The sequence below is a fragment of the Trachurus trachurus genome, assembly GCF_905171665.1.
Source record: "Trachurus trachurus genome assembly, chromosome: 2".
In the NCBI taxonomy this organism is placed as follows: domain Eukaryota; kingdom Metazoa; phylum Chordata; class Actinopteri; order Carangiformes; family Carangidae; genus Trachurus; species Trachurus trachurus.
The window spans coordinates 842,899-863,427 of NC_139914.1; the positions used below are offsets into that span (position 1 = coordinate 842,899).

Below are 20,529 nucleotides of genomic sequence, written 5' to 3' on the forward strand. Positions count from 1 at the left end.
CATGGTAACTACACCGGCTGTTACGATCGCGTTCGGAACGTTTTAATTACGCGACGTAATACGTCATTAACTGTGCGGCGGAGTAGTGTCCGAAAGTGTTTTTTTATTTGACCAGTGAGTCCACTATATAGTCACTATATTGAATTCACTATATAGTGAGTAGGGAGGAGGGAATGAGGGAGTGATTTCGGACACAACCTCTGATCCTCTGGTTCTGAATCCATTCAGAAACTGATGCTCGTTAACCAATTAATAACCGTTAATGATCAGATTAAAATACTAGGGGTGTGCCAAAAAATCGATTCAATTCACATAAGAATCGCAATTCTCATTTAATACGATTCAGAATCGATATAAAATGTCCCAAAATCGATTTAAAAAAATAAAAGAATGAAACAAATCTGCTGGCTGTCGGCCTCCATTTCCTGAGAATTTAAAAGGCAGCATGTTTAACTGCACTATTATTTAGTAAAGAGGCACTTTTCATTTGGTTACTTCAGCAATATGTGATATTGCTTTTATGCAACAGTTTCAACAATTCCATCTAAGCATGGATAAATGTTTAAAACTCAATAAATGTGAAAAAGACACTTTAGTTGTTCTGTCTTGTAAAGCAGACTGGAGTAGATCATGAGGATCCTTTGCACCAATAGACTGAAGCAGAAATCATTAGGAATCAAATCGTCTTGAATGGAATCGTAACCCAAAAATTAGAATCAAATCGTATCGTGAGATAGTAAAAGATTCACACCCCTATAAAATACTCCAAGCTGCAACGCAACATGGATTCATAGAAATCTGTTGTCATTTTCAAGTATAGCTGCATTTTTTGACACTGAAATAAAATGAATAATCAATAATCCAAACTGCATGTTCATTCTGTGACTTCATTAAAATAATAAAGAAAAGGACATTTAAGATTTCATTTTCAAAAGGTTCCTTTCCAGGGGAAAAAAACAACTTTTGAGATATATACATGTTCAAATAAAGTAAAGACCATCTGTCTGAAACTGAACGTTGATGTGACGCAGTAACAATGTAAATGTCACGGTGAGGTATTGATCCTGTTATTGATCCTGGTATTGATCTGAGAGACGATCAGGTTGCAGGTTTCAGTCTGTGTTCGTGACCAGGAACAAGGAACAGAGACAAAGACTGAGGATCTGGACCTGAAACCTGAAACCAGACACGGCCGGAAAAATAAAACTCCAGTCTGATTCACAACGAGTCGATAGAACAGAAAGTTTTAATCTACAAACCTCTGGTCCCTCACTGTCCCAGAAACAACTTGTGTTGTGTGCAGGAATCTAAATAATGCCGTAAAATGTATATCTCCTCCTACCGCCTCTGTTTAAAGGTTCATTATTAATATTATTAACCCTCCTCTTGTCCTCCTGGGTCAAGGAAGGAAGGACAAAGGGAAGGAAGGAAAGATGGAGGGAACAGATTCGTTCAAGGAAGGAAGAAGAAGGAAGGAAGGCAGGAAGAACAAAAGGAAAGATGGGAGGAAAGAAGGAAGGGAAAAAGGAAGGAAAGCTAGAAGGAGGGAGGGAACAGATTGGGTCAATTGGGTCAAAAAGAAGAAGAAGGACGAAAGGAAGGGAGGAAGCAATGAAGGAAGGAAGGGAGGGAAAAAGGATTGTGGACAGAAGGAAGGGAAAAGAAAGAAAAGAAAGATGGAAGGAAGAAGTAAGGACGAAGGGAAGGAAGAAAGGAAGGATAAATCCTGCCTCTTCTCCGTCTGTTTTCCCAGGACATTCTCCGTTTGTTCCTTCACTGTTTGTTTTCATTTTCTGCTCCGTCACCTGAGCTCAGACTCTGATTCAGCGTTTGACTCGCGTTACCACACACACACACACACACACCACACACACACACACAGGAAGAACAAACAGGCCTGGCATCAGTGGACGGGGAAATATCCCACGCTGAAACCAGGACAGTGAACGTGACGGAGGAAACAAACAGGAGGACGCAGCTGGAGACGCTGCAGACGAGACGTTCAAGAACCGTCGGAAAACTCAGCGTCCATCCCTGATATCATCATCACAGATCAATAAGCAGCCGAGCCGACTCCTCGGGGAGGAACCGGACCGACCGGTCGCAGCTCGCCGCTCAGGTGTCGACTTTCTGTCACAGGGGCGGGAAAAAAGGAGGAAGAGTTTGTGTTCCAGGACGGAGTGAAGAGAGAGTTTGAACCTGCGTCACTGTGACCTCTGACCTCCGACTGGGAAGAGCAGGAAGTGGGAAAAAAAAAACACCAAAACATGGAAGAAAGAAGAAGAGGAAGACATTCTGGTCCAAACTGGAACGGAGGGAGAGAGGGAGACATCGGCCAATCAGCAGCGAGATGCCAAACCAAAATTAGCAGCGAGGCCTGAAGCTCTGAAGCTCTGCATTATTCACTCACAATGACCCATTAACATGGAGGGGGGGAGAGAAGAGAAGAGGAAGAATGAAAGGAGGAGGGGGAAAGGAGAAGAGAAGGAGGAAGGGGAGAAAAAGAGGAGGAGAAGAGGAGGAGGGGGAGAAAAAGAGGAGGAGAGGAGAAAAAGCAGGAAAGGAGAAGAAGCAGAGGGGGGGGGGAGAGGAAAGGAGGAGAAGAGGAGGAAAGGAGAAGAGAAGGAGGAGGGGAAGGAGGAGGAAGAAGAGGAGGAAAGGAGAAAATAAGGAGGAGGGGGAGAAAAGAGGAGAAGAGGAGGAAAGGAGAAGAGAAGGAGGAGGGGGAGAAAAAGAAGAGAAGAGGAAGAAAAAGAGGAGAAGAGGAGGAAAGGAGAAGAGAAGGAGGACGGGGAGGAGGAGGAAGAAGAGGAGGAAAGGAGAAAATAAGGAGGAGGAGGGGGAGAAAAAGAGGAGAAGAGGAGGAAGAGGAGGAAAGGAGAAGAAGAGGAGGAGGGGGAGGAAGAGGAAGAGGAGGAGGAGAGGGGGAGAAACAGAGGAGGAGAGGAAGAATAAGAGGAGGAGGGGGAAAGGAGAAGAGAAGGAGGAGGCGGAGAAAGAAGAAGAAGAAGGGGAGGAGGGGGGAGAAAAAGGGAAAAGAGGAAGAAGAGGAGGAATGGAGAAGAAGAGGAGGAGGAAGATAAAGAGAAGGAGGAGGCGGTGGAGGAAAGGAGAAGAGGAAGAGGAGACCAATAAACTACACACACACGTCGCCGCAGCAACAGGCCGATGAGGAACTCGTCCGTGACCTTTCAAAATAAAATCAAAACCAGTTTGAGGTGTGAGAGAGAATTAAAAACAGATTCACTTCCTGTTTGTCCACTTTTACAACACGTTAACCATTTACACCTCCATACAACTCTGACCTTTGACCTCATCGTGTTCTTAACTGACCATGTGACATCAGAGACGTGTCACTGCACTTCCTGCTCGGCCTCCGACTTCACAATAAAAGCATAAATTACTACAAGACTAAAAATAGGACAATGACAGATCATTCATGTATTGTTTACTACTTAAGTCTTCCCCCCGCAGTGTGTGTGTGTGTGTGTGTGTGTGTGTGTGTGTGTGTGTGTGTGTGTGTGTGTGTGTGTGTGTGTGTGTGTGTGTGTTCAAACTGAAGGATTAAGACAACAGTGTGTCTCAGCAGGGTGTCCACCATGACACAGATTAATCCGTCTGCTGCGCTCACGATAACGACAACGACACACAACAACACCACAAACCTGGAAGACTGTCTGGGACTTTCACAATAAAAGCACAACGGTCAGTGAACGCACCGTCTCTAACTGTGTCGACAAACTGCAACAGAGCAGGAGCTTTTGGGCTTTTTTGTTTTTGCTGCGTTTCTACGGCGATTTCAACCTGTGACGACGACAACGACAACGATGAGGAGGAGGAGGAAGATGATGAAGATGGGGACTGAGTTCTTCCTCTGTGGTGTTTTCTCTGGCGCAGCGGCCAGGCTGTGATTACAGGAAGGAAAGGTCACGACCCCGAACTGATGAGAGGACGGAGACGGAGACGGAGTGGATTCAGTCTTCTGCCTCCGCCTCAGTGTGTGTGTGTGTGTGTGTGTGTGTGTGTGTGTGTGTGTGTGTGTGTGTGTGTGTGTGTGTGTGTGTGTGTGTGTGTGTGTGTGTGTGTGTGTGTGTGTGTGTGTGTGTGTGTGTTTGACATTGAAGCGGGATTTAAACACAGACGCTGAAATTTGAGAGTAGTTTCAGAATAAAAGCATAACATAAACATCTTTGGAGGGTTTCCATGGTTAGTTTTAAAAAAGGAAAAGTTCAAAACTTTGGGAAAAGAGACGACAGGAAGTTGATTCTCTTATATTATATTATTTTATCTTAACTTATCTTATATTATCTATCTAAGCTTATTTTATATTATCTTGTTTTAGTGTATCTTATCTGAGCTTTTCTTTTCTTTACTCGTCGCATCTCATCTCATCTTGTCTTATTTCAGCTTATTATTATCTATTTTACGTTACTTTATCTTACTTATCTTATCTATTATTATCTATTTAAGCTTATCTTATCTTATCTTGTCTTAGTGTATCTTATATAATCTTATTTTAGCTCATCTTATCTGAGCTTATCTTTTATTTTATTTTCTTATTTTATCTTATATTATCTTATCGAAGCTTATCATATCTGGTCGTATTGTATTGTATCTTGTCTTGCCATATCGTATATTTTTTATCTTATCTTATTTGTCGTGTCGCATCGTGTCATATCGTATGTTATCTTATCTTGTCGTATTGTATCTTATTGTATCTTGTTGTGTCATAATCACATCATATCTCATCGTATGGTGTCATATCTTGTCTTATAGTGTTGTATCATCATATCGTATGTTGCAGCTCCATCCTGCAGAGACCAGACACGTAGCGACTGAGCAGCAGCGGTTGTGTAACGGCTCCGTCGTCCTCAGGCTGTTGTTAACTCTGATCACCAGGCTCAACGTCCTCAACTCCACTCCTACACAATAAAAGTCCTTCTGGCTTTATCACTCCTACACAATAAAAGTCCTTCTGGATTCACTTCCTCTCTCTGACAGAGCAGAGGAGGAGGAGGAGGAGGAGGAGGAGGAGGAGGAGGTGCAGCCAGCTACACTTCACTAATGGATCCCTGCAGCACATTTACCCAGAGGTCTCTGCTGCTGCTGCTTCATCCTCATCTTCATCTGCAGGGGCGGACGTGGAGTCAGAGTGTGTTCTGTATTTTTAGCAGCGTCGTTCACAGGTGAACAAGTCCAACAACAACAACAACACCAGTGTGTGTGTGTGTGTGTGTGTGTGTGTGTGTGTGTGTGTGTGTGTTCACGGTTCAGTTGCGTGTTCACAGCAGCAGCAGTTTCACCTCCACATGAATCTGAGTCTGTGCACAAAAACATATAAAGATCTAACTATGTGTCTAAACTGTCCACGGATCTACAGCTGCAACATTTAATGGATTCATTGAATAATAATCGATTAATCTAATAATCAGTTTGAGTCGTTCTTAAAGAAAAAAAGTCCAGATTCTCTGATTCCAGCTTCTTCAATGTGAACTGAGTCTCTCTTTGGTTTGTGGACAAAACAAGACATTAGAGGACGTCGTCTGGTGGTTTGAGAAACACTGGTTGATGTTCTTAACATTTTATTGACCAAACAACTAATCGATTAATCGTTTAAATAATCAATAATGAAAATAATAGTTAGTTGCAGCTCTACATGGATCAATCAACCAGTTTACATATTGATTCTCAAAGGGGAGCAGGAATGACTCCACTTTTAAACTATTATTTTGGTTTTTATGCAAAAAAAAAAAAACTGAAACGTCCCAACGACCTTGAACTCATCACACGTCGGTGCTTCATTCATTCATTTTACAATTAAGATGCAAAAGTGAACTTGAACAGTTATTCAGCTGCAGCAGGTGTTCTACTGTCACTTCACCTCCTCCTTCTGCACAGTTACTATTACAGTTACAGTTACAGTTACTATTACAGTATCAACAACATGCAGTCCTGTCTACAGTGGTTAGAAGTAGAGGACAGAGTCAATGCTGCAGTACTTTTCTCAATATGGAAAACATTACAGTTTAAAACACCTTTATATCAATAAAACACAATCATGATTCACACACACACGCCACCGGACGGCAACACAAGGCCGCTTCACGCTTCCTAAACCAAACACCAACTTTCTGAAGCACACAATAGAATACAGAGCAATGAAAACATGGAACTCCTCCTTTACCACGGCCAATAACTAAACTCACACACTAACTAACATTCAAAAAGCAAATAAAAAAATATCTTGGAATTTCATATCTGTAAAATAACACACACACACACACACACGCACACAAAGGGTCTTATGTAGGGTCACAGGGTCTCTTGTTGTCATTTTCATTTGTTTTACCCTCTTATTTTATTCTTTTTATTGTATTGTATTGTATAACTGCTGTACATGTGAGGTGTCTTACACAGGTTCTTTGATGTGGATGATGATGTGATGGTGCAGATTTAATGTAACATTCTGTTGACTTGTCTTTATGTTGTGATTGCAGATTTATGTTTAAACGTGATGACACTGAATCCCTCACGCTGCTGCTGCACCACATCGCGTCTGACATTTACTACTGCACACACACACACACACACACACACACACACACACACACACACACACACACACACACACACACACACACACACACACACACACACACACACACACACACACACACACACACACACACACACACACACACACACACACACACACACACACACACACACTTCCTGCAGACCGGTCGATGCTGCTTCTCTTTCAGGACTCGTTATCTGATAAATGTCAGTCTGAGGACAAACGCTGAAACGTCCCACGGACTTAAAGCAGCCTCACACACTGTATTATATATTAATGCACACACACACAGACACACACACACACACTCTCAGGGTCCAGATGTTGGCAGCTGCTCCTCCTCCTCCTCCTCCTCTAATCTCACTCAGATTAAAAGAAGCTGGGAAACTTGTGCTGATCCCACACATCCCAGTTTGGCTGCTGTGACCTCCGTCGCCGTGGAAACAGAGCCGGCTCCATCCCATCATATCATCACACCTGAACACTCTCGTTGCTGTCACGGCAACAGAACTGAGTTTTTTCCGACTCCAGCGCCAGATCCTGAATCAGCATCAAAACTCTTCCTCCTCTTCCTCCTCCTCTTCCTCCTCGTCTCTGCACTCAGGTTAACGAGCTACATCTTCATCTTCATCTTCATCATCATCATCATCGTCAGCGTTTAATCTGGTGCAGTCAGCATGGGGGGATGGGGGGGTGAGTGGACAAAAGGTGCAGAGACGTCAGTGTAATTCCTCTGGACAGAGTTTGGCGCCGGCAGCGGTGACGATGTTACGTAACGACCCTTTAAAAGCATCGTCATCGCTCTTTTCTCTTCTTCTTCTCTGTTTTTCTACCACGTCAATCAGCTGCTGGTTGTGTTGCGTAATCACACACACACACACACACACACACACACACACACATGTTCAACAACAACACAGAGGTTTTATTTTGAAAGGGAGGAAGTGAGTTGACAAAAAGTCTCCAGATTCTCTATAATAATAATAATGATGACGTCATCAATAATCATCAATAATCCGTCTATAGACAAACTGTCAGCCACTTCCTGTCTGAAACCTGAGAGTGTGTGTGTGTGTGTGTGTGTGAACTGGGTCACACGGTGCGTTCACTGACACGTCGGAGCTGGAAGCGCCGACACAAAGAAACGAGACAAAAGACAAAACAACTGAGTCACCGGAGAAAAACCAGAACAGCCGAGGTCAGAGGCTGTTCTCCGCTCCACCGGCTTCTACCGGCTTCTACCGGCTTCTAGTGGTCTAGTCCAGACCCCCTAACCCCAGACCCCCTAACCCCAGACCACCTAACCCCAGACCGAGTCAGAGCGTTGTAAAAGGTTTGACAGCAGAAATGATATCTAGGAACTTGAAGGATTAAAACCTGGGTGGACAACCTGGTCAACTAGCTGCTGGAGCTACAGGGGCCAAAACCTCTTTCTGGGGTCATTTTGCTGGTGAAATGATGTAAATGCAAATATTTATGTTCTACAACGGCATAAATAGTCATACAACTATAACATTTGGCAGAGAGTATCTTGACGCATAGGGGGAGGCATGAAAAAAAGATTCTGGGGTTTGTTGCAACTTGATTTTAAGATATCACCCTCAACATCCCAAAAAAGACCAAAAAAAGTACTGTTCACCTGACAAATTCTCATGAAAATGATTATTTTTCAGCACTTTATGGAGAATATCTATGTCTAACATGTATATAGAAAACTTCCTTAATTCATAAGCTTCCATTTGAGTCCAAGAGCCTTTCTATCTCAAAAGCCCCACTTGCTGTGGCCAACGGTCTTCTCTATCTATCTGTTCACTTTGGGGAGACCAGGAATAGAATGGTTTCTGATCATGTCAGTTAACATGGAGTTTTTCACCATAGGTGTTGCATTAGCCTGTAGCTTTACAGTAGCTAGTAGAAAGGCTATCTTGGACTCAAATGGAAGCTTAGGAACTAAGGAAGACCTTGAATGCAGCACAGAGTTCAAACTGGTAATAATAAAGAAGAAAAAGAAGAAGAAGAAGAATGTGTTAATAACTGATCTGTTGTTGTTGTTGTTGATCTACACTGTGTTTGTGTGTACGGTGGCCCTGAAGGACAACAACAACAACAACAACACAGAGGAAGAGGAGGACGGTTACATAACCAGACATGAATGAGAGGGACACATCCAGATGTGCACTGATGGGTGAGAGACAGAGGGGGGGGGGGGGGAGAAGAGAGATAGGGAGAGAGAGAGAGGAAGAGGAGAAAGAGGAGAGGAGGAGAGAGAGTGAGTCACCGATCGCCCGAGGATTGAGGGAAACTGGAAACGAGGAGGACGAGCGAGTCACCGCGGCGACGGATGATGATGATGATGATGATGATGATGATGATGAAGATGATGAAGATGATGAGCAGCCGTGAGAACATCTGGAGCTGAGACAGACAGGAAGCAGCCTGCCAGACCTTCACAATAAGAGCCCGTGTTCACACTTCAACAGCGTTCATTCAGTTTAGAAACTGGTTCAGATGGTTTTATCCAGAGGAAACAGAACGACAACGGCTTCAACAGGTTTACACACAACATGACACACACACACACACACACACACACACACACACACACACCTCCTCCTCCTCCTCCTCCTCCTCCTCCTCCTCTTCATCATGTGACCCAGAGGCCTGGACAGAAATAGAGCAGCTTCTGACAAAAACTCCACTTTTACAGCTAATTGAATAAAAACCAGAGGCTCAGTCAGAGTTTCACTTTCAGTCTCCAACTCGCTCCGAAACATCCCACTCTCTCTTCTGCTCTAAACCCGTCTGTTGCCGCGACAACGGGGGACAGAAAGACGCGTGGACGTGTCGATGAAGACGAGAAAACCGGACGGAACGGAGACCAGAGACCAGAGACCAGAGACCAGGTCCTGCCAGTCCCAGTGTCTTGATATTGACTTTATTCCTCCTCAGCTACAAAGAAAAGATGGTTTGATGTAAAACCTAAACCATATTTAATGTTAAATAAAGTTTGGATTGAACAGAAGAACACAGCACAGAACCTGCTGAAGTTTTACAGAGACTTTAGTACAACTATCTGGATTAGGAAGACAGACTCACTGGCTCCACAGGCCTGTTTCAGTCCCTGAGTATTCTTCCTATTTTTGCTGTAAATACTTTTCAAATATGTATTTTTGTTCATCAATCCATCCACAAGATCTGTTTCCAAACTGTAGCCTACTGTATCTCAACACTAGGTCAGCAAATAATCTTCATCATCCCACTTCTTCCAACTCTATTTCTCTCAGTTCTCTATTAGATTTACAGATCCGCACTTCTGGAATTCATTACCAGTTAACCTTAGAAACTGCACAAGCATAAATTCATTTAAGAAACAAATAATTCACTTTCTATTGGTCCAGTTGAGCGACGCTTAATCCACATATTTTCTTTACATTACCACACAATAGGCCTATTGCTTTTCTCTCTCTCTCTTCTAATTGTTTCATGTTGTTCTTCACATTAGTGTAAATTACATGTATGTGGAATGTTTCTTTAGGAGGAAACTTGACTTGACGCCCTGAGGGGTTTGTTTGGTTTCTCCTGCACATCTGCTTTATCTACTGTAACTGTACTTTGTATGTTGTTGTTGTTGTTCCACTTTTTAATAATCTGCTGTTTTATAAATCTTTCATGTGCTAATACAATACAATACAGGTTGTAAATCTTTAAAAACGGGTCAATATTATTAGTAGCAGTAGTATTATACTTTTATTTATTCTGATTCTATTTTAACTTGTTTTATTCTGTTCTTATTCTCCTTATTTGAGTAATAGCCGAATATTTCTATTCATCCATGTGTAATATCACTTTGTGTTGATTTCTCAGGAGTTTGTAACGAAGACAAATAAAGTGAATCTGAAAACACAAAGAATAAATCAACTGTAAACACACACACACACACACCCCTCTCTCCCACCATCAGCCAGACACCAATAATCAATACCGGATCAATCAGACGCAGCTGCTGGAGTCAATCCCACCCAAGGGGATCGAACCTGCAACCCTTCCTGTATGCATGTTGTGTGTGTGCATGTGCATGTGCATGTGTGTGTGTCCTGACCTTCGATGGCGATGACGTGCTCCCGGATCTGGTTCTGCAGCAGCGGCTCCTCCACGCGCTCCAGCAGCTCGTAGATGGAGTAGATGTTCGGATGCACGGACTCGAACCTCTGGATCTCAGACCGGATGGCGGCCGAGTTGGCCACATGTTGCTGGTAGTTCATCCTGGACTTGGATCCGGATCCACTTCACACAGACACTGGACTTCACTTCAGTTCAGCTGCAGAACCACATAAAAGATCCTGGTTCTTCCTGCAGAACCGGAACCAGAGCCAGGTCTGGACTGGTCCCCCTTTCTCTCTCTGTCTCTGTGTCTCTACTCGGTCTCTAGATCTCCGGATCCGGATCCTCCTCTTCTACATCCCCCCAGGTTCTGTTCTTCCTCTGGTTCTTCTTCCTCCGGAGCTTCCCGGGCCAGGCTGCTGCTACTGCCCGCTGAAGGCAGCTGTTTCCCGGCTTGTCCCGGCTCCCAATCCCGGTGTAGCGGCGGAGACAGATGTGCTGCTGCTGCGGTTCTGGTGCTGCTGCCTCCCCATATCCCCACAGTCCGACACCAGAGGAGGGGGGGATAAGTGAATAAATAAATAAATAAATAAATAAACCCCCACCACACTGGACCCCCCGGTTCTGGAGGGTTTATCTATCACCGACCGGGTTTTGGAGTCAGAAAGTGTCCGAACAAGGAGCGTGAAAATCGGCCTTGTTGCTAAAGCTACGAGCTAACTAGCGGTTGTTAGCTTCCCAACAACAACCAGGGAGAAGAGAAGAGAGGGGGGAAACTCGCCGCTGCTCCACCGGGAAACTCCGCTCTGGAGCCGGATACTTGCAGCTGGAAACCCCGCCTCGGAGAACCGGAGAACCGGAGAACCACCGGAGCCAAGTGAAACCCAGTGGCGGGGTTTCAGTGCTGCAGCCTGGGATCAGTTCCTCAGGATGCCCCGCTCCCTCCCTCCGTTGTTTTGTCTCCGCTCCGGGACCAGCTGCTCCTCTCTCCCTCTCCAACACTATCACCGCCCGCCGCGCTCTGCCCCGGCAGCAGGAATGAACGAACCCTCCAGGTAAAATAAATAAAAACAGAATAAACCCCAGTAGAGTCCACAGGTGAAGTGACCGTGTTTCACAGGTGAGTTCTCCGGTTCATCATCCTGCTGCTGCTGAAGCCCGGAGCTCCGTGTGTGTGTCCCGGCTGGTGACGTCATCCGCGTCACCGCAGCTAGCTCCGCCCCCCCGGAGTCAAGCCGCTACTCGCACACCTGCATGGCTTCCGGTGGCGGAGTTTCAACATAAAACACAATAAAATAAAATAAAATAAAGCCAGAAGTACCAAGAGATGATATGAATTATTAGTTGTTTCCTCATTTTTTCCCCTCATGACTAATTTTAATGTTAGCCTAATACAAATTAAAAAAAAAAAATCATAAACACACACAATAAGACAAGCAGACCAAACGACACAACGACAATTACAACAAAAACATTTACCTATTTCTCAACAATAACACAGAGGGTGGGAATATACCGTGTATGTTAGATCAGATTTCTAAATAAAACAATAATAAAAAATAAAATCCACTTTTATATAGTCAGTTAAAATGACATTCTTAGTTTTTGTTGATTAATTCAGAAAATCTTTAGTTACTGTTGGATGTTCTACACATATATTTGGCTACTAAAAATATATATATATTATATCCTAATTATATATACTTTGTTTTATATTTGTATTTATTCTGATTCTACATGAACTTATTTTATTCTGTTCTTATTCTGCGTTTATTTTAGTAATAATATTTCTATTCATCTATGTATATCTCACTTTGTGTTGAAAAGAAAGTGATTCTGAATCTGAAAACACAAAGAATAAATCTGCTCAAACTGCAAAATCAACTGTAAACACACAGACACACACATTTATAACATAAGCTATATATAGATGTACACATCATAATATATCATGTACTAGTCTACTACACACGAGACAAAACAAAATAAAAACACACACACACACTGCTTCTTGTTTCAGTTTCAGTTTATTCAGTTTATTCGATCAGCATTTCCCCCCCCCCCCCCCCCCCCCCCCCCTTCTCCACAGGTAAAATTTACTAAATGTACACAAGTGCTTACTGTACATGTGATGAGGGGTGCTGTTGCTGTTAGTTGCTTTTGTTCTGCTCTTTTGTTTATTTTTTTATTTTATGAGTTGAACAGTGAACGTCTCCTCAGTTTTCGCTGGTAAACAGAGATTTTATAATAAAACAAATCTAAAATACAAGTAGAAAATCCTCAACATCACCACATCAAACCAAAGTTCTCATTAATCTGATTAATTGATCTCTTAAACAGCAGAATCTCACTGATCTCTGTGCTTTTAGTTTGAAGATTCAGCAAGTCTAATTGTTCTTTCAACTACAAAGGCGATTTTTTTTTTTTTTTTTGGTGCGACATAACTAGTGCTTTTATTTTGAACACCAATGCGTCCTTCTTCCGGTCCACTTCCGGCTCAGTGCTGCTCACTTGACGCAGGCGCGTTCAGGGACATCGATGCTGCGTTGAGGCTGCGCACGAACCACCGTAGCAGGAATATGTTAATTTCTCTCATTTCTCCTTTTCAAGTCTTTTATTTTGACAGCGAGATATGGGACCCTTTCAAAATAAAACTGTCAAATATTTTATTCAAAAACCAAAAAAAACAAAGATGTTCCTCTGTGTTTGTTTGAATCTGTGTTTTCTAAACTGTCTAACTCATCAGAAATCAGTGTTTAATCCCTCAGTGTGTGTGTGTGTGTGTGTGTGTGTGTGTGTGTGTGTGTGTGTGTGTGTGTGTGTGTGTGTGTGTGTGTGTGTGTGTGTGTGTGTGTGTGTGTGTGTGTGTGTGCGCTCTCATTGTGTAGACGCCGCCACCTTCTCTCCGTCCAGCAGTAAACAGTGAACAATGCCGCTCTTCTTCTTCCCACTGCTCATCGCCTTGATGCAGCACTCGTGTTCCCCGACCATGAAGTGTGTCTCTGTGCCGTCGTCCACAAACTCCCCCTGCACGCGCGCGCACACACACACACACACACAGACACACACACACACACACACACAGGCTTCATCACATTCCTGTGTTTCTATATTTGTGAGACATTTTCTTTTATCTTTTTTTTAAGGATCATTATCATTTCTGCATATTTCCTTTTAATTCGCTCTGTTTTTATTTTCTCTACTTCCTGTTTTCAAACTGAATGTTGAGTTTTTCCCGTCAGAATCAATAATCAATAATATTTTTCTTTGACCTTCAAGTCTAAAGTAAAAAAACAAACCTCTAAAAGTTAAAGCTTTAAGTCTTATTTTGAAAGGACACATCCTGTTGATGGACACGGAGCAGAAACACAAAGATGTGACACGACAAGTTTTCTCCTGTTTCCATAGAAACGTATCGATGTTATGTGTGCAGCTTTAACAGCTATCTGATTATCGATTATTGATCATTGATCGTCGTCTCTCACCATGGCGTCCATCTTCTGTCCGTTGCACCAAACGTCCATCGTGTCTTTTTCTGGTGTCAAAACACAAAGAGAGCAGCTGATGACATCATCATGACCTCATCCACCTGTCACATGACCACTCTCACCTGTTGTGTTGTGTTGTGTAACAGGAAGTGGCGTTTCCTTTAATCCCTGCACTGACCTGACCTCAGCAGATTAACCCACTGTGGCTTTTACAACAAAGTGGTTTGTGAAGAATAAACTATATTACTTATTTATTATTAATAAAAACAACATATTAAATTCATTATTATCAATTATTCCATATTAATTAAAGGTCCAGTGTGTAATGACGTCATGGTTTTACACGAGACACTACAGGTGAATAGGGAAAAAAATTAAACTAACAGATTTCACCATGAAACTTCACAAGTTCATCACTCACATTAAGACAAATATTTTTTTGTATTACAAATTTTGCCAATTTTAATGTTTAAATATGTAAAGGAGGCTATATCTAATTAAATATGCACTAATTTGCATATATTTCCAGAACAGAAATGTGAACAATGGATAAAGCTACTTGGTTTTATCTTGTTGACATATTAGAGTCTTTAGTTTTTACAGAGGAGGATTGTGGATATCTCTTTTTATCACTCTGTAAATGAGAAAATACTGTCACCAGCCCTAAAACATCTAATGTCTCCATGTTTTTAGTAATAAAATGTTGTATAAATGAGGCTGTGAATGATATATCAACAATCCCCTCTGTAAAAACCTTCAGAATATAGAAAGGGATCAAAGTGGAAGGTTTGGTGTCTGGAAGTGCTGCTGAAGTGGAGATTTCTAGAGAGGAGTCTGAGTCTGAAAAACTCTTTCTGAGAAAACGGCCTTTAAAGACTTGTAGTCTAGTTTTTATTCTATTATATACATTTCTCTCTTTCTTTTTTCTGCACTTTCTTTTATTCTTCACACAGTTACACACATCGCACATTTTTTACTTTGCACTAAAATCAACACTGCCAATTTGTTGTATATACTTTTGTACATTACATTATATTTGATCTGCTATTGCTATTTTATTATGTATAGTTTGTTCTTTATATTCTTATACTATATGTTGTTATCGTCACTGTGTGTCTGTGTAATGCTGCTGCTGCACTGTCATTTCCCAACTTGGGATCAATAAAGTATATCTATCTATCTATCTATCTATCTATCTATCTATCTATCTATCTATCTATCTATCTATCTATCTATCTTTTTCTTGCTTTTAATTGTATGTTTAATGTTTTATTAATTTTTTTAAATGGTTTGTTTCATATTGTGTTGGTCATCATACAGAACAAATTGTTACTTGTGTGTCTCTGAATTAAAAAAGTTGGAATATTTTCATGTTTGTAGATTCTGTAATCATCAAATTAAAGGTGAAGTGTTGAGGCTGTTGTTCCGGTTGGACCAATCAGAGCTCACCCAGCACCACGCGGTAGTCCTGGCCGTCCGCCTGCAGCAGCCAGGTCTTGGTGCTCTTGGCGCGGTCGTCGATGAACTTCTGCAGACTCTTGCCGTCGATCTCCAGCGAGTACTCGTAGGCGAAGCCGCTGATGGCCTCGATGTGGACCGTGGCTCTGGTGTTGGCTCCGCCCACCGTGAACGTCTCCTTCCCCACCAGCTTGAACATCCAGTCCCTCCGGACCACTTCCTGTGGACACACGGTTGCGTTTCCATCTCAGCTTTTCACTGAATAAAAACCAGATTTCTAACATTTCATAAAAGCACAATTGCTATTTACAGCTGTTTTGAGAATGAGATGCGTTCAAATGTTTCTATCTGAGTTAGTGTTTTAATACCTGGTTTTTATTGCAATATTTAGGTTTCTAGTTGAAATGCAGAGATGGACAGAGTACTCCACCCCAGTAAGAGTACAAATACTACTGGTCAAAAGTAGCTCAGTCGACATGTTACTGCAGTAAGAGGAAAAAAGTACATGCTTTTAAATGTACTTTAAGTAAAAGTAAGAGTCAGAGTAAATGTCTTATTCTTCACATCAATGAATGACTCTAATTGTTTGTAAATGAATGTAAGGAGCTTTTAACTCTTGTTAGTGAGAATGAACTCTTTGAAAGCAGCTGCACTGATGTGCTGCTTTTAGGGGTTAGGGTTTCCTTCTCTGACAAACACAGCTTGTGTCCAATAGGATTCTAGAAAAAGACCTGAAAGTAACCAGTACTTTTCAGCCTTCCTACTAATTAACTCCAGTAAAAGTACAAATATTTGTCTTGGAAATGTATTCAAGTAAGAGTAAGAAGTACCAGAGAAATCTAATACTCAAGTAAAGTACAAATCCTCTGGATATGTAGGAGTACAGTACTCAAGTAAATCTACTCTGTTACTGTCCACCACTGTTGAAATGGAAACACAACTTGTGACGTCACACAGGTGGAAACGCCCTCTGTGTGTTAGCGTTAGCATTTAGCTTCAGATTGAGACTAAAACGCTGCGTTTGAGGCAACTTGGAACTTGGAATCTCCCAGATGAAAACTCAGATTTCCGACTTCAAAGCGTTGGAGACGCAGGATGCCAGAATGACCACAAACATGATGGACCGCGACAGACTCATCGCATTCAAAATGTTTCATGTGGCTAACGGCAGCTAACGGCAGCTAACGGAGGCTAACGGCAGCTAACAGCAGCTAACGGAGGCTAACGGCAGCTAACAGCAGCTAACGGAGGCTAACGGCAGCTAACGGAGGCTAACGGCAGCTAATGGCAGCTAACGCAATGGAGGCGACAAACGCTTCCATTCAAAATCGATGTAAATGACGCAATGACATGTTGAGCATTACAGAAAATCCACCAATTAAAGGACTCAAATACATCAACAAACCAACAGGAAGTGAAACCCTTTCAAAGTAAAATAACACTGATGAGGGTGAATTGGCCTGATGTGGGACATTTTGTGAAGTTCAGACTTCTGGTCCATATTGAGATATGAAGCAAACGCTTTCAATCTACATCCTTTACCTTTCTGAAATCCTTAGGTTGTGATCTAATGAAATCCAAAGAGATCACTAATGTGCTATCCTTTGATGTCTTCAAAAATCAAACATTTATCATGAACATTATGAAAAAGAGACAAGCCATTTACCCCTTTAACAGTATTATGACCACTTCCAGTTAATAAATGTAATTTTCTTTTGTTGTAAAATATCCAAAATAATGAATTATAACAATAATACCATTATTCATCCTATTCAACTACACAGTTTTATCTGAAAAAGCACCGTCGCACATGAGGAAAAACCACCTGTCCTGCTTTAGGACGGCATGTTCCAGTAGAAATGTTGATTGAAATTGTAAATATTGAGAATGGTTTCACCATATTAAGATATATTTTAATGCATCAACATGTTATAAACACATTTGACCCAAAAATTGCAATAATGTTGTTTTTTAAAATAAATTCTGGTCTTAACATTGACTTTGTCCAAACCTAATGTCACTATTCTGGTGGTCTTCGTCTGTATAAAGCTGTTGTTACTGCAGACCTGCAGCGCTGTGATGTCATCAGTGATGTCACAGTCTCACCTGTCCGTTGACGTAGACGACCCGTTTCCCCGTGGTGGTGCCGTGGGCGAACTCCACCCTGTAGACGCCGTCGCTCAGCGCCACGTCCCACAGCGCCACCAGGTCTCCGCCCAGCATCTTCACACACCTCACAGACTAAACCAGGACCAGAACCAGAACCAGGACCAGGACCAGACCCGGAGGAGAGGGAGTCACAGAACCAGCGTCATTCCGAGGAGGCGCAGGAGGAGCAGGAGGAGCAGGAGGTCCGGGCTGTGGGCTCAGCAGCAGGTGTATTACTGTAAGAGGCTTAGACCGACACTGATGATCAGGATTTAGTCTGAGCCGCTGGTTTGGTTCTAACAGAGGGAACAGGGTCAGTGAACGCACCACACACACACACACACACAGAGGGAACAGGGTCAGTGAACGCACCACACACACACACACACACACACACACACAGAGGGAACAGGATCAGTGAACGCACCACACACTAAACTGAATTACAGATATCTGAAAAGGGACATGTAGATATCTTTAATTGAAGTCCTCCTGGGTCAAGGAAGGAAGGAAGGGAAAAAGAAAGGAAAGATAGAAGGAGGGAGGGAACAGATTGGGTCAATTGGGTCAAAAAGGAAGGAAGAAGTAAGGACGAAGGGAAGGAAGGAAGTAAGGAAGGAAGGAAGGAAGGAAGGAAGGAAGGAAGGAAGGAAGGAAGGAAGGAAGGAAGGAAGGAAGGAAGGAAGGAAGGAAGGAAGGAAGGAAGGAAGGGAAAAAGGATTGTGGAAAGAAGGAAGGAAAGAGGAGGGAGAGAATAGATTTGTTCAAGGAAGGAAGAAGAAGGAAGGAAGGAAAGATGAAGGGAAAGAAGGAAGGAAGGAAGGACGAAGGGAAAGATGGAGGAAAAAAGGAAGGGAAAAGGGAAGGAAAGAAAGATGGAGGGATAGGGAACAGATCAGGTCAGTTGGATCAAAACAGGAAGGAAGAAGTAAGGATGAAGGGAAGGAAGGAAGGAAGGACGGGAGGAAGGAAGGAAAGAAGGAAGAAAAAAACGACTGTGGAAAGAAAGAAGGAAGGAAAGAAAGAAAGAAAGAAAGAAAGAAAGAAAGAAAGAAAGAAAGAAAGAAAGAAAGAAAGAAAGAAAGAAAGAAAGAAAGAAGGATGGAGGAAGGAAACAGATTGGGTCAGTTTGACCCAGAAGGACGACAGGAGGGTTAAAGATATGTCAAACTGGAATTAGAACTAGTGGTAATTCAGTTACAGATACTGTATCTGTAACTCACATAGTGATACCTGTAATGACACGTGATTGGTCACAGTGAGCTCATCTGTCCTATAGGAAGAACCTAGTAGATCTGACATGTTGTTTTTAGAGATCTGCATCACATCCAGTCTGGCTGGTAAATGTTAAAGTGTCTTGACGTAGACTTCTAGGTTTCTAGAGTCTTTGGTGACGGTGCAGGAACTCCACATTAAACAGACTTTACAGAAACCTTTATGGACTCGTTTATAGATTATTATAGGATTTAAACTACTTTTTTGTTGTTATTTTCATCACAGCTCTTTGTGTGTAAATATTCTTTATGAATAACAGAACTACAAACTTGGTCACAGTTTGTATTTGATCAGATTTAACCTGCTGCTCCAGCTCCATCTAGTGGCCGCAGTGACACACTACACCTCACAGACAATAACCCATTATGATTATTATTAAATTATTAAATTGCACATTCTTTTTACGGTGGTTCATAATGTTTTGTAAAAAGGATACTTAGTGCAAAGAATTTGTTTACATTTTATAAACATCCTATAAAATGTACCTGTGTTTCTTTGCACTAAGACAAAGGGAAAAACTTTAGAGTTTTACTGCTCTTTCACTTTAACAGTTCATGTGACTCAGCTGCTTTTATCTGATGAATCACTGGTGGTTTTATTTTTGACTTTGACTCTGAACTCTTTAAGTCTTTCATTTTCAGCCTCAGTGAGTTTATTTTCATTTTCTGTTTGTCAGAAAGAAGGAAACCTTTATATAAAGCCTATACTGTATACGTATATACTATATATATATATTGTGTGTGTGTGAAAATGAGCACAGATCCACAGGTGATTGATTGAAAAACGAGCCGCCGATCGACCCGTCTCTTCTTTTTATTATCAAATGGATATGAGGTCGTCTGCAACAGCACAAACAACACGCAGCAGAGTGATTTAAATAGCAGATAATCCCTTTGAAACGTGATTATAAATTATATATTTGTGTTCGTCAGGGAGGAGGAGGAGGAGGAGGAGGAGGAGGAGGAGGAGGAGGAGGAAGCTTCCATACAGGAGGAGGAGGAGTGTCTCAAGTGTCATTACACATCATCAGGAATGTGGGAAAACATGGAGGAGAGAGAACAGAGTAAAAGTTTTGGCTCCAGGAGTTTGAAGCTGCCGCTCGACGCTTCACGTGACGACAAGAGACGAAGACGACAACAGGAAGACAAAACACTTTAAGGCACAAAAATCTCACAGTGGAACATTTTGGATTTTCTTTTTGTTGTTGGGAGGGGGAGGGAGGAGGATTTTTGTAAAAACGAACTCTTCTGGAGAGATTGTCAACAAACACCACGGGTTCCCTTTGTTGTTGCTGTGACTCCGCCCACAAGGGAAGAAGGAAAGGAGGGAAGGAAGGAAAGAAGGATGCAGGTCTGTGGATACGTGTGTTGTTTCCAGATGTATTATTATTAATATTAATATTAATATTATTAATATACTGGACACCTTTAAAAGAGATTCATTCAAATCATGGGATTTCTTGGTTTTCCCCATCAAACTCAT

The 20,529-nt window shown here is 42.1% G+C and overlaps 2 protein-coding genes and 1 long non-coding RNA gene across 4 annotated transcripts in view; 1 reads left to right on the forward strand and 2 right to left on the reverse strand.

Annotated features, from left to right (window-relative positions):
* The window catches only part of agap1 (ArfGAP with GTPase domain, ankyrin repeat and PH domain 1), a 130,172-nt gene extending 118,336 nt beyond the window's left edge, over positions 1 to 11,836 (reverse strand). For both annotated transcript variants that reach the window (XM_083991412.1, XM_083991411.1), the window contains exon 1: positions 10,677 to 11,836. In XM_083991412.1, coding sequence (XP_083847538.1) covers positions 10,677 to 10,839 — 163 coding nt within the window. In that variant the 5' untranslated portion in view covers positions 10,840 to 11,836. The remainder of the gene's footprint in view (positions 1 to 10,676) is intronic.
* LOC311001087 overlaps positions 1 to 20,529 on the forward strand; it is a 441,127-nt gene that overhangs the window by 331,926 nt on the left and 88,672 nt on the right. The window lies entirely within an intron of this gene.
* faimb (Fas apoptotic inhibitory molecule b) lies at positions 13,556 to 17,847 on the reverse strand (the record flags this gene model as incomplete). The annotated part of the gene is made up of 4 exons (XM_083991967.1): positions 13,556 to 13,705; positions 14,164 to 14,213; positions 15,616 to 15,844; positions 17,731 to 17,847. 4 exons carry the CDS (start codon positions 17,845 to 17,847, stop codon positions 13,556 to 13,558), a joined length of 546 nt encoding a protein of 181 aa, XP_083848093.1.